The sequence below is a fragment of the Barbus barbus genome (assembly GCF_936440315.1).
Source record: "Barbus barbus genome assembly, chromosome: 3".
Taxonomy (NCBI): Eukaryota; Metazoa; Chordata; class Actinopteri; order Cypriniformes; family Cyprinidae; genus Barbus; species Barbus barbus.
In genome coordinates this window covers 44,004,931-44,019,289 of record NC_136731.1, presented here as the reverse complement: position 1 = coordinate 44,019,289, position 14,359 = coordinate 44,004,931, and the positions used below count along the sequence as shown (strand labels likewise).

The 14,359-nt window shown below is 40.1% G+C and overlaps 1 protein-coding gene across 2 annotated transcripts; it reads left to right on the top strand.

Annotated features, from left to right (window-relative positions):
• Nucleotides 1–2,464: 2,464 nt before the first annotated feature.
• On the top strand, nt 2,465–11,429 carry LOC306857599 (uncharacterized protein). 2 transcript variants are annotated; one of them, XR_013783122.1, is made up of 2 exons: nt 2,465–2,673; nt 9,756–11,429. XR_013783122.1 is itself a non-coding variant. In XM_079397619.1 (2 exons), the coding sequence occupies exons 1-2, from the start codon at nt 2,552–2,554 to the stop codon at nt 10,757–10,759; spliced, it is 1,122 nt and encodes a 373-aa protein (XP_079253745.1). In that variant the 5' UTR covers nt 2,471–2,551; the 3' UTR covers nt 10,760–11,429. The 2 variants fall into 2 exon arrangements, 1 of the variants encoding a protein (XP_079253745.1); XM_079397619.1 differs by having other exon boundaries at nt 2,471–2,669.
• The last annotated feature ends 2,930 nt before the right edge of the window (nt 11,430–14,359 follow it).

The window sequence follows — 14,359 nt, the reverse complement described above, 5'->3', positions numbered from 1 at the left end:
TAACTGTATTGTGATGCCATGTCCCGGCAAGGCAAGACTAAAACAATAAAACCCATTATAAACGAGGCATTTGTTGTATCCAGTGGGAACATAATTACTGATTATAATGACTTATACTGTCTTTTTACCAGTGGTGGATGAAGTACAAAAATGAGTCATGGAAACACCAAATTTTGAATAAAAATCCCTTAATTCGCAAAAATGTTTTTACGCTTGCTTGAGGTGGTTTTTGACTTGTGCGAAAAAGGGTTGATGCGAATAATGGGAGATGGAAACAAGTGCATCAAAAAATTAATGTGACTTTCTGCTATGGGATGGCAAAACCTGACTAAACAGCAGACCGATGTCATTCCACAACATCTGAAATGTTATGGTCATTTTCAAATGCCTGAGCAAAGTCTGTCATCATAGTATTTCTCTAATTGATTCAGAGGAGAATTGTGAGAAAGTGTTGTGGTCAGATGAGACCAAAATCGAGCGCTTTGGAATCAACTCAACTCGGTGTGTTTGGAGGAGGAGGAATGCTGCCTATGACCCCAAGAACACCATCCCCACCGTCAAACATAGAGGTGGAATTGGATGAGTTTTTGGGGCAAAAATTTGGTACCTAACGATGTAATGTAAATTGATACTTGGTAGTACTGACGCGATTCGGTCCGTACCCTTAAAAGTACCAAGTTCGGTACCCAACCCTAACTGTTGGTGTTAATTTATTGATCATTTATTTGTGCAGATCGGCTTTTTCAAAGGAAAACAAATCAGAGCTCCTTATAGACGCATGTAATTCAGACACGTCACAAATCCAGTCTATGAACTTCGTTCACTCACTGTCACCTGCTCACTACATGGACTTTCACACTACACAGACTGATACACTATACCCTGGATTACATTTCCCATCATCCATTGCACTGATTACACACACACACACAGCTGACTCCCATCAGAATCCCATTGGACTTCCTCATTCAGATCGCAGAATATTGTATTATCTAGCGATAGCTACTTTACGGAGCCAGTTCCCATTCATAGTTCATAGTTTAGTCTAGTCTTGCCTTACCTGTTTTCCTGTGTGAAGATCCTTGTCTGTATATGTTGGATTGTCCTATCTTCTTGCCGTTTGGACCCTGTTCTCCCCTGTCTGGACTATTGTTTGTGTTTACGGATTACACCTTTTGTCAAGCTCTCTGGATTCTGTTCACCGATCGAAGACCCACGCTTGTCCTAGGATTACTCTTTGTCTTTCCTGTGTTGTACCTGTTTGCCATTATCTGAACTTTGTTTGTTTCATGGCCATGTCTCCTGAATAAAAGCCTTGCAGATGGATCCACACGTCTCACGTCTCGTTCGCCCCGTAACAGAAATAGAGTGGGGGAACTATGATAGTGTCAGAACCTGGATGAGTAATTCGCCACGGGTTTCTTCGAGATTTTCCTATGGGGTTGAATAATGCGATTTTTCAATTTATGAGTAAAATAAAGCCTGTGGTAAATATAATTTGACGATACTTTTATGTTTTGTTCTACAACGTAAATTACATACATAAATCACACATACCCTGTAATAATTATTTAAAAAATCATCAGTGTTACTTTGGAAACTGGAGTAGTGAATTTATTTATGTTTCTCTTTTGCAAAGTTTGTTAATTATTGTATAACTTAATATAGATTATGTACACAAACACACCTGATGAATCCTGCTGGGGAGGAGTGAGAGAAGTGGATGAAAATGTGTCTTCCTCGTCCTCCGGCTCAGACAAATGTTGTGTGGCTGAGGAACTGGTTTTTCCACCCTCGCCAGCGCTAGAGGGGGCTCCAAAATATTATATAATGAGCCACGCAAGACATTTTAGGTCTGTACACAAAAGTTAATATAGATAAATATAGATAAATATTAATAAAATGTCACACTTGGAATAATATTGCTGGAGCTCTTTATTATTGTGATGATTGTTGTCAGTATCTGCACGTACAAAAGTGTAACATGATTTAATTAATTGCAATGAATGTAGTTATCATAACATCAGACTAGCCTATATTTAGATTCACATAGACATTATGCTGCTGTAGGTATTTAGCTGTAGTAGTTGATGAAGACGAGTGTTATTTGTTTGTTATTGTATTGCTGATGTCTTATCCGTGCATTGTGAGAAAATATAAGAATATAACAGTGTCTTTCAACAGAGCAGTTTAGGGTTTTATCATATATCCTGACTCTGCCCTGAACCTTGAATGATTTTCACTTAAATATTTGAGTTCTCTCATTTTTCTCCAATAACATGAGGACTTAGTGTTGATCAAATACCATGCGAGTCTATAGTGTATTAATAATTTATGTGTTCCCGGCTTTTCAAAGGAAAACAAAACAGCGCGCCTTTTAAACGCACCGTCATTTTCCACTCGCTCCAGTCCAGCGGGGGGCGCTAAAACACATGCGTTTGTTTGCTAAACACCATTAAACCTCAGAGGAAGAAGATTAGTTTCACCGCGCTCTCTGGTGTTTGGTCGAGATGCTGGTTTAATACAAACTGTTAGAAAATTTAGTTTAGGAATGTCTGGAGTATCATCTGAACTGAGATCTGCTGTGAAGATGGTGTTTGTTAAAGAAGAGAGTGAGGAGAACATGATTGAACCAGAAACATGGAGAATAAAACACGAGGAACAAGGAGGTTGGTGTTTATTCTTCATTCATCTTTAATGACTGTTTGTGGTACATCCACAGATCCTTTATGTAAAAATAAACCTTATAAGTGTCATTAAAAGTCTTAAATCCATGTTTCAAAGTTCTTATGGAAATATGACTGAACCGACACAAAGAATATTTGTATTTTCTCTGAATTTGTTTGTATGTTAGTAAAAAGCCACGTTAAGTAAAGTCGCTATAGGACTGTGGTTGTTTTAGTGAATGTCTCAGTGGAGCATTATTTGCTTGTTCAGTACTTTTCTCTGAAAATCAGTAACAGGTTTACAAACAGACTTTTATTGTAAGATACTTTAGCATTGCCACAACATGGAAGTAACCTGTTTATTCTAATGCCTGATCAGTGATTTCTGATGTGTTGTTATTCAAGGTCAGACAGATTTTATTTGTCCCACGTGTGTGTGTGTGTGTGTGTGTGTGTGTGTGTGTGTGTGTGTGAGAGAGAGAGAGAGAGAGAGTAAATCAAGCCAGTGACCAAACTTAACATTGTTTCTCCTAATAGCATAAATATAAGCTGTTATTTATATTGTGATTAAATTATATACAGAAAGCGATCAACGAACAAACCCTGTTTGCTGGAGCTGTCAATCACAAGTTTATCTGGACACTTACAATACTTGTTATAATCAATGGTTCTCTTACACAACACAATGCACCTTTTACAGTATTTACATCATGTTTGCTGTTAGTTATGATGAAAGCATTTCGTGAGAGTTCAGAAAACCAGATGTAATGATGAGATCAAACAGACTGTCCTCAGCTCATCGCTGCAACCTTTCCTGTGATGGGAGTAGATCTACATATAACACTATAAGACTTTACATGATTAGTTAATCTCGACAGCTGTTATGGTAAAAACATAGTAAAAGTATGTGAGACTGTCCAACAGGTAGCACTTCCTATGCAAAGATGTTAGCCAGTTACAGCAGTGGGCCTTTGCACTGAAGTCTCTCAGCAGACACACCCCTTCTAACAGAGCACTAAAATCAGGGTAGAAAACATGATAAATGTGCACCTTAAAAAACATATTTTGATGTAAAAACTAGGGATGTGCAACAGCGATCGAGTACTCGGCCGTTACAGCGATGATCGATCATGAAAACGATGATCATGGAAAATAATTCCAGACCTGCCAACCTGTACGCATTTTGCGTAGCGGGCACGCATTTTGACCTCAAAGTACGCAGGTACGATTTGTCAACTACGCAAAAACCTGCTGACGCCTTTGTGCAGCACAAACCAATCAAGCAACAGCAAAGAAAGAGCACTTCGACCAATCAGAGCGCGGGGTTCAGTCCCCACCTAGGAAGTGGGATGATTGACAAATGCGTAGATCTATCATTAAAAAGAGACTACAAATAGACAGCAAAACAAAATCCCGCTCGGTCTCGTACCTTTTTTACTCCCACCGTCTGATTTCTTAAAAGAGGACAGTGCACACGGTACTTACAACTAAGGTAAACGGGCTGGGGTGGATGTGGAAAGTTAAAATATTGAGTTGAGTTAACTTAATCCTCTGGACTCGACGTGATCGCATTGATATTCTAGACGAACTGTGAACAGAATAAAAGCACATTCATATTCAGTCAGATCTGCTGCGGTTTATTAGCTGCACTCACTGAACAGCGTCCTAATATTAGGGCTTTTAGTCCTGTTATGAACCCCTGTTTAAGATGCTCGCTGAGAAAAGGGGTCAGCAACATAAAGGGAGACGCGAGGCAAAGAGCAATTTAAAACATTTATTATAAGACGTAAACGTTTGACATAAACGTCAAAATGTTGCAACGCCAACAACATAGCTAAAGTTTCCTTTTCAATTGTTGAGTAATTCAACTGATGACGGTTAAACTTAGCTGAAAAGTACGACACTGGGTGTCCTGTTCCATCAGCACCCTCCTGTAGTAGGACAGCTCCCACTCCAACCGCACTAGCATCCACCTCAAGCTGGAATGGACGAGTCGCATCTGGGGCAGACAGCACAGGTGCACTGCAAAGAAGAGATTTCGCAGAGAGAAATGCCTGCTGACACTCATTAGTCCACCTGAAACAACCTTTAGGACTACACAGTTGAGTTAAGGGGGCAACAACACTCGAGAAATTTTTGCATGAAACTTACCTCAAATAAAGGCTTAAACGTCAAAAAAAAAAACATGCACTTCTAAGGGGCTTCTGTTTTGGTGAATGTTTTATACAGCTTTCAAAATGGCCACCAGGCAGTGTGAACACATGGAGAGCCATATCTCAGTGTGTAATGATCCAATTGACTTGAAATTATAGGAAATATATAGTAACAAACACATAAATTGGTTAAGACATCAAGTAGGATAATAAATATTTTTTTCTTTTTATAATCTAATCTCAAGAATGGAAGTGTGCTTAATGGGTTTACCTTATCTCTCATACACTCACTCATTCAGGCTGTGCAAGCCTCATATTGCACGACATAAATACATTATCAGTTGCCGTTTACACTGAATGCCATTTAAATTAGAATTATTCTCATGCGAAACGACGTTTTTACACGCGACTGTGAGTGTGCACGTGGCTGTGATGTCATTGCCTGCGCCACTGGCAATTAAAGGATCGGCTCAGAATCGGCGAGACTTGGTCACCAATTTGGGCCGGTCATGCGAACAATTGTCCGATTCCGATCACTGGCCGGTCAATCAGCACATCTCTACTCTAGACCTGTTAATCATGTAATCCTATCTCTTGCCCTTCCATATATATTAAGAGAAATATTTTTCTACACATGAAATATGCAAGCAAATAGACCTATAATTATGAAGATAGGTTTTCTGTATATGTTTTTATGCAGCGCATGGCTTTTTTTAATCAATAAATGATGTTTAAGACACACATAGGTATCGATCAGTCCATAATAAAAGATACAAAGAGTACATGTCTGGCTATTATTGAATCAAAATCCATTTTAGATCACAATCGCACTCGATGATGATTTAAAGTGGGTTTTGAGCAAAAACATTAATAATTGCATTCATTTTCAATGTAGCTTGATGCTAATTGTACCTCTAATTATTTCAGATGTATTCTTGTAAGCATTATGGATATTTTGTGTTTCTGATGAAGAAACAAGTTATTTATCTTAATTTGATTCTGTACATTGAGCAGCGGGCGATGTAAGCCCTACGATATACATACTCTTCATGAAGAAAGAATGCATTGTTGGTTGACGCCACCTAGCGTGAAAGCGTGAATTAGCAGAAGGCGAACATTCGTTTCGCGCTCGGTGTGAAAGCAACATTCGCTGGCGATTTGCCTTACTACTTCGCATCTCGCTCAGTGTGGAAAGGCCTTTATTTGTGTTTCAGCGCGTTGTTGAAAGCGCATCACAGCAGGAGCGCTCTCTTGCTAAAGCGCGTAACCTAAAGTTCACCGGCATGCATCCTTTTGTGCAGATACAAGTTGTAATGTTACGTCTATAGCTGCTTTTCCATTACCCTTCAAATTGCACAAATTAAAATTGCGAATTGAAAATACGCCTAATGGAAACGTGTCAATTTTGCAAAAAGTTTATACGCTCGCATGAGGTGGTTTTTCAGGCAATTCGAAAAAGGAATATTTTGCAAAACTGCAATGGAAACGGGTTTTTTGGATTTACAGGTCACATGGCGTATGTAAAAAGTCATTTGATATTTCTTCAATGTACTGTAACCTCCAAGAAACACTTAATACGTGGTTGCTCTCGAGTATCCCTGCCATTACACTACACACGTCTGCGGTGCAGTGTTAATTTTGGCAGGCAAAATCTTTATCTTAATCTTTATCTTGAGATGAAAATGCTTAATAGTCTTAGTCACATTTTAGCCATTTGAGTCTTTCATAGTTTGTCTAGTTTTAGTCAATGAAAAGTCATTGCATTTTTGTCAACTTTTAGTCATTACTTTGTCAAACTGCAGTTACCAACATTTATTTTGGTAGCTATTTTATATGTAGTATTCAAACAAAAAGTCATCAATTATTCTCTCTTTAGACCAAATCAATTAAGCTTATGAGAAATACAGCCACTTCGATTGCAATGGCGGCGGCGCGACTCTGCCGTCCAGCATGTCAGGAAGCAGCAGGCAGAGCAGCGATGATCCTGTAATCACTATGTCAGAGGATGAGGTTCGGAGGGCGCTAAATAAAGTGAACGTCAGGAAAACAGCCGGACCTGATGGGATAACCGGCCGTGTTCTGAGGTCCTGCGCTGATCAGCTCACTGGTTTGTTCACTTCTATCTTTAATGAGTCCCTTGCTACCTCCGTGGTTCCCACCTCATTTAAAAATCCATCATAATCCCTGTGCCTAAGAACAATAAACCCTCTTGCCTGAATGACTATCGCCCAGTTGCCCTCACATCTATAGTCATGAAGGTTTTTGAGAGACTTCTAAAGAGCCACATTTGCTCCTCCATACCTGATACTTGGGACCCTCTTCAGTTTGCCTGTCGCCCAAACAGACCTACGGACGATGCCATCTCAAGTCAAGTCACCTTTATTTATGTAGCGCTTTTTACAATGCAAATTGTGTCAAAGCACTGCACAATATCAAAAAAGGAAAATAATGTGTCAATAAGTTTAAATAGTGTCTTTGCAATCAGGTCGACGATATCGCTGGAAATGAAGCGTCCCCAACTAAGCAAGCCAGAGGCGACAGCGGCAAGGAACCAAAACTCCATCGGTGACAGAATGGAGAAAAGACCTTGGGAGAAACCAGGCTCAGTCGGGGGGCCAATTCTCCTCTGGCCAAACGAACCAGCAGTTCAATTCCAAACTGCAGCAAGTCAGATTGTAAGGGCTCAGCTGGTTCCAGTGGTCTTTTCCGATGGCTGTCTAAGTGGCGGGGTCCTCAATGGGGATCTGTCTCTGGCGTTCATCCAGGTGTCTGGCCTCTGCCTACGATCAGGGACACATACGTCATCTCCCGGCGCTGATCCTCCATCTCAGGTGTTCGGTCATCTCAGATCATGTAATGGTTGGATCTAGACTGAAGTTCTGTAATTCCTAGCTACCACGGGATGTTAATCCCATGGCAGAAACGGAGAGACAAGCAGAGACATGATTAGCGTAGCTGCTGTTCCATCTAAGCAAAAATAAATTGTTCAGCCCAAGCTAAAGAATAATAATAATGTACGTCTGATCAGATATAACTGCAGTACAAGATTATCAGATGCATTATGTGAATGCTTGGCTAAAGAGATGTGTCTTTAATCTAGATTTAAACAGAGAGAGAGAGTGTGTCTGAACCCCGAATGTTATCAGGAAGGCCATTCCAGAGTTTGGGAGCCAAATGTGAAAAAGCTCTACCTCCTTTAGTGGACTTTGCTATCCTAGGTACTACCAAAAGTCCAGAGTTTTGCGATCTTAGGGAGCGGGTTGGATTATAGCGTGGTAGAAGACAGGTGCTAAACCATTTAGGGCCTTATAGGCAAGTAATAATAATTTGTAAATGATACGGAACTTAATAGGTAGCCAGTGCAGAGACTGTAAAATTGGAGTAATATGATCATATTTTCTTGATCTGGTAAGAACTCTAGCCGCTGCATTTTGGACTATCTGTAGCTTGTTTATTGAAGATGCAGGACAGCCACCTAGCAGTGCATTACAATAGTCTAGTCTAGAGGTCATGAATGCATGAACTAGCTTTTCTGCATCAGAAACAGGTAGCATGCTTCGAAGCTTAGCAATGTTCCTGAGATGGAAGAATGCTGTTTTTGTAACATGGGAAATATGATTTTTAAAGGACAAGTTGCGGTCTAAAATAACACCCAGATTTTTGACTTTAGAGGACGCAACAGTGTATCCGTCTAGTTGCAAATTATAATCCATGAGATTCTGTGTACTGTTTTTTTGGTCCAATAAGTAATATCTCTGTCTTTAAATTATTGGTCATCCAATCTTTTACACTTTTTACACAATCTATTAGCTTAGATAGTTGAGAAGTTTCATCTGGTCTTGTTGAGATATATAATTGAGTATCATCAGCATAGCAATGAAAACGTATCCCGTGTTTTCTAATAATATTTCCAAGGGGCAACATGTAAATTGAAAATAGCAGAGGACCTAGGACAGATCCTTGGCCATCTCTCACATCCTCCACTCTTCCCTCACACACTTGGACAGCAGCAATGGGAATTATGTAAGGCTGCTATTCATTGACTATAGCTCAGCTTTCAACACTATAGTCCCCATCAAGCTGGCTTCTAAACTCCCAGACCTCGGCCTAAACTCCTCACTCTGTGACTGGATTCAAGACTTCCTCACCGGCAGACCTCAAGTGGTGAAAGTTGGCCAGTTCACCTCAAATCACCCTGAACGTAGGAGCCCCACAGGGCTGTGTCCTGAGTCACCTTTATTTATATGAAGACTATGCAGTGTTGTTTTACATTTGATTATTCAATTTATGTGCCTGAATACTAGATCTGCACGATTAATTGCATGCTATTGTCATGCGCATCTCGTCAGTAAAGCTGGTTCTTTGATTAGTGCTAAATCTCCATCACCTGCTTTCAGATGGAGCGGCATTTAATACATGGAGCCGTAGTTCGCTGACAAGCCACGCAAAATAGCCTTCATAATCACTTATAAATCGCATTCGATTATGAAGGCGATTTTGCGTGGCTTGCCCTACTGAATACTGTTAGACTTACCTGAAAATTTTATTTCATTTGTATCTTTGTTCTACTATATTGTCTATGCCTGTAATTTGTTTCTTTTCTATGCTGATTTACACACCTACAAAATCACCCCAATCGTTTATTTTTTTTCTCAAATACAGCTATTCAAGTCAATTGGTGGGTTTTTTTCCCTCCATATCGTAATAGCCCTATATATCGCAGAAACACAAAATATCGCATTGGAAAATATTTTTTTTCCAATATCGTGCAGCCCTAACGTGTAGTGTTTCTTTACAAAATGACATTAACATCATCTGGCCTGTCAGAATAATAGTGTTTTTAGTTGTTTTCATGGATCTGTGTGAACAAATAATTTATCCTTTTATTTTCCAAATGTTCCCATTGATTTTCATCTTTTTAATGATTTCATTTTAGGCCTTATGAAAATGAAAGAAGAAAGACGAGATCTGGATGAAGTGGAGGAGAAACATCAGGATCAGAAAGCTTGTGATGTCAATGGAGAAAAATCAGCGAGTTGCGGCATTAAAAAAACAGAAGTCAAAAAGCCTTTCAGCTGCTCTCAGTGTGGAAAACCTTACAAACAGAAAAGAAGCCTTATTTATCACATGAGAATTCATAGTGAGGAAAAGAGTTTTCACTCTTCAGAAAAGCCTTTTACTTGCTCTCAGTGTGGAAAGTCTTTCACACATAAAGGAACCTTTAAGAAACACATGAGAACTCATACTGGGGAAAAGCCTTTCATCTGCTCTCAGTGTGGAAACACTTTCACGTGTAACAAAAACCTTAAGGATCACATGTTAATTCATGCTGGATTAAAGCCTTTTACCTGCTCTCAGTGTGGAAAGAGTTTTACCCAGAAAGTACACCTTGAGAATCATTTGGTAACTCACTCTTCAGAAAAGCCTTTCATCTGCTCTCAGTGTGGAAAGTCTTTCACACGTAAAGCAAGCCTCGAGAAGCACATGTTAATTCATGCTGGAGTAAAGCCTTTTACCTGCTCTCAGTGTGGAAAGAGTTTTGTATGTAAAGAAATCCTGAGGAATCACATGTTAATTCATACTGGGATAAGGCCTTTCAGCTGCTCTCAGTGTGGAAAGACTTTTACACAGAAAGGGCACCTTAATGATCATTTGTTAACTCACTCTTCAGAAAACCCTTTCACTTGCTCTCAGTGTGGAAAGTCTTTCACATGTAAAGGATACTTTAAGACTCACATGTTAATTCATGCAGAAATAAAGCCTTTCAGCTGCTCTCAGTGTGGAAAGAGTTTCATATGTAAAGGAATCCTGAGGAATCACATGTTAACTCATACTGGACTAAGGCCTTTCAGCTGCGCTCAGTGTGGAAAGACTTTTACACAGAAAGGACACCTTAAGGTTCACACTGCCAAAACACATTTATGCTCAAACAACATGTAAAAGTGATTTTTGCATCTGATGACTGAAACGTGTGCTGTGTAGGGGTGGATATCCTTAAGGTTTTAAATGCATTACTGCTCTTACTGTCATTGCTAATCCATCTGGTATTTTAACAGTATTTTATCGGATCTTTTTGTTATTTAAAAATAAAAACAAAACAGACATTTTAAAGAAATTAAAAACAAATTCAGAACATTTTTAAATTTCTCAGTCCCTTTGGCCCAATTTGTAGGATGTGAACTTTTTTTTTTTCTCAAAACTAATAAACTATGAAATATATTAAGCTCTGAACAATTAGTGTCTTGTTTGCATACATGCCTTTTAGCATGTATGCAAAAGGATAAGTATTACAGTTTCCACAATAACTAAATGAACATGGCTTCTTGATTTTCAGACAAATTACATATATTTTTGTTTTCATCATGTCAGTCTTCACATACAAAATGATCCAAAATCTGTCAAATGTACTTGTATACTCAAATATCTACCAGTGTCCACCAAGAAGATACAAACTATATTTTTCCCTCTCTCTTTGATTGATGTCATTTTATGGCAATTGTCTGTTAACTATGTCTCTTCATAAAAGAAATGTGTAAAATAGACACGCAAACAGAAATGTCATATTTGCATGCAACACATTGCTACACAAATAAATGTACTGTATGAATTCAAATGTGCTTCATTCTCTGTGTACTATAATATGGACTTTTCCCAGTAAACTTTTACCTAACATTGAAATTAACCTGCGAACACATCCACGTGGGGCCCAAATTGGTTGCACCTAGGGCCAGGTTTTTGTCCCACAAGTCATCTGCTAAGAATAGTATATTTTCTGGCAATTTTAATTCTATGTAATTGTGCAAAAACATGCTGAAAAATGACTCCAACACATAAAAGTTATATTCAAGTCACCTTTATTTATATAGCGCTTTCAACAATACAGATTGTGTCAAAGCAGCTTTCCAGTATTAAATAGTAAAATAGTGTCAATAACTGAAATTTGAGTGTTTAATCTTGTCATTTTGCATTAAAGGCATTTCTGGAAATTAAGTGTCCCCAACTAAGCAAGCCAGAGGCGACAGTGGCAAGGAACCAAAACTCCATTGGTGACAGAATGGAGAAAAAACCTTGAGAGAAACCACGCTCAGTCGGGGGGGCAGTTCTCCTCTGGCCAGACGAACTAGCTGGTTGTTCCATGCTGCAGCAAAGGCGGATTGTGCAGAGGACTCATCTGGTTCCCATGTTCTTGTGCCGATGGCCGTCTAGGTCAGTGGTTTTCAAGCCTGTCCTGGAAGACCCCCCTGCTCTGCACATTTTGTATGTTATCTATCTAATAAACCAGCTTCTGTGAACATTGCCGCCTCTCTACCGGAAGAGCTTAATCATTTTTATGCTCGTTTCGAGGCTCACAACACCGCCCACACAGAGCGCGCTCCCGCAGCTGTAGCAGAAGAGGTGAGTGCACTTTCCTTTTCCATCGCAGATGTAACCCGATCCTTCCGACGGGTGAATATCCGCAAGGCTGTGGGTCCTGATGGCATCCCAGGCCGTGTGCTCCGAGCATGCGCATTCCAACTAGCCGGGGTTTTCACAGACATGTTTAACCTTTCCCTCTCTCTGTCTGTGGTTCCCACATGCTTCAAAAAATCCACCATTGTGCCCATACCAAAGAAAAATAAAATCACATGCTTGAATGACTGGAGGCCCATTGCTCTGACACCCATCTTCAGCAAGTGCTTCGAGAAACTCATCAGAGACTACATCTGCTCTGTGCTGCCTGGATCACAATTTGCAAATCGCAGAAACCGTTCCACAGACGATGCTATTGCCTTCACCCTGCACACTGCTCTCTCCCACCAGGAAAATAAGAACACTTATGTGAGAATGCTGTTTGTGGACTACAGCTCAGAATTTAATACCATAGTGCCTGCCACACTGGTTGAGAAGCTCCAGACTCTGGGACTAAACGGATCTCTGTGCAGCTGGATCCTGGTCTTCCTGACGTGCAGATGTCAGGTGGTCAGAATGGGCAACAATACTTCATCCCCGCTGACCCTCAACACTGGTGCTCCTCAGGGCTGCGTCCTCAGCCCACTCCTGTACTCCCTGTACACACATGACTGTACAGCAACACACAGCTCCAACATCATCGTCAAATTTGCTGACGACACAACGGTGATAGGCCTGACTAAATGGTGTCAAGAGAATCAGCTCTCACTCAACATCGACAAGACCAAGGAGCTAGTGGTGGATTTCAGGAGACAGAGCAGAGAACACACCCATCACCATCGACATGACACCTGTGGAGCGGGTAAACAGCTTTAAATTCCTCGGCGTTCACATCACTGAGGATCTCACATGGTCCGCTCACACAGATGCAGTGCTGAAGAACACACCAACGCCTCTTCTTCCTGAGACGGCTGAGGAAGTTTGGAATGAGCCCCAGCATCCTCAGAACATTCTACACCTGCACTGTGGAGAGCATCCTGACAGGCTGCATCACCGCCTGGTTTGGAAACAGCACTGCTGGCAACCGCAAAGCTCTGCAAAGGGTCGTGCGAACTGCCCGTCACATTGTTGGAGGTGAGCTTCCCTCCCTCCAGGACATCTATGCCAAGCGGTGTATAAGGAAAGCCTGGAGGATCATCAGTGACTCCAGCCACCCGTCCCACAGACTGCTCTCTCTGCTTCCCTCAGGAAGACGTCTCCGCAGCATCCGATCCCGCACTAGCCGACTGAGGGATAGCTTTTTTCCTCAGGCTATCAGGCTAATGAACAGTCAGAACTAATACACCTACAGCATACTCCCACCTTACAGTATACCACGCACTGCACTTTAATTCCATACAGTTCAAACTGGACTACCAGTACACTACTGCACTAATACAACAATCTTTTTGCTACCACTGGATACCAACCAATGCACATCCATGACACTTGCGTATCCAGTTTATATATAATCTGCTGCATCTTTGCGTGTATATGTGTACATAATGTAGAATGTGTGTATCGATAACTGTATGTATGTCTAATAGTACACTGTGTGTACATGTATGTGTATATTACACAGTCATCTGTATAAGTCTGTAAGTATGTATAGTAATGTATATACGTAAATTGTTTCTGCACTGTCTGGAGCACGCTCTCAAGAATTTCACTCACCAAGGCACGTGTGCTGTGGTGATGTGACAATAATAGTGATTTGATTTGATTTAATTGTTGACTGGATTTGAAAATAACCATTCATTCAATGTTTTTCAAATATATTTGTGTAGACTTAATATAATATGTCCTCTCAACAAGGCCAAGCAATAAAATTAGCTCAACTTAAATATTTTTTAAGCCCTTCCAACATTTTAGATTTTTTTTTACAGTGCACACTGTATAAACTGCACTTAGAATTGCACAAAACCTATGAGATTAATTGGTTTTAAATGGATATTAATGGATTTTTACAAATGTAATATTAAATTATGAAAGTAATAAAAAATTAAATGATACTCTAAATATGAAACTAAAGCCACTCACTAGAGTTGTTAAAAACACAGATTCATTCAGCAATGAAACAACGCTTTGTGTTGCTCAGAGATGCACAACAGT

Excerpts from the sequence above, each read along its gene's own strand:
- LOC306857599 (XM_079397619.1), top strand. The coding sequence starts at position 2,552 with ATGTCTGGAGTATCATCTGAACTGAGATCTGCTGTGAAGATGGTGTTT. Across the intron at positions 2,670-9,755 it reads AAAACACGAGGAACAAGGAG|GCCTTATGAAAATGAAAGAA; the intron begins GTTGGTGTTTAT and ends ATTTCATTTTAG.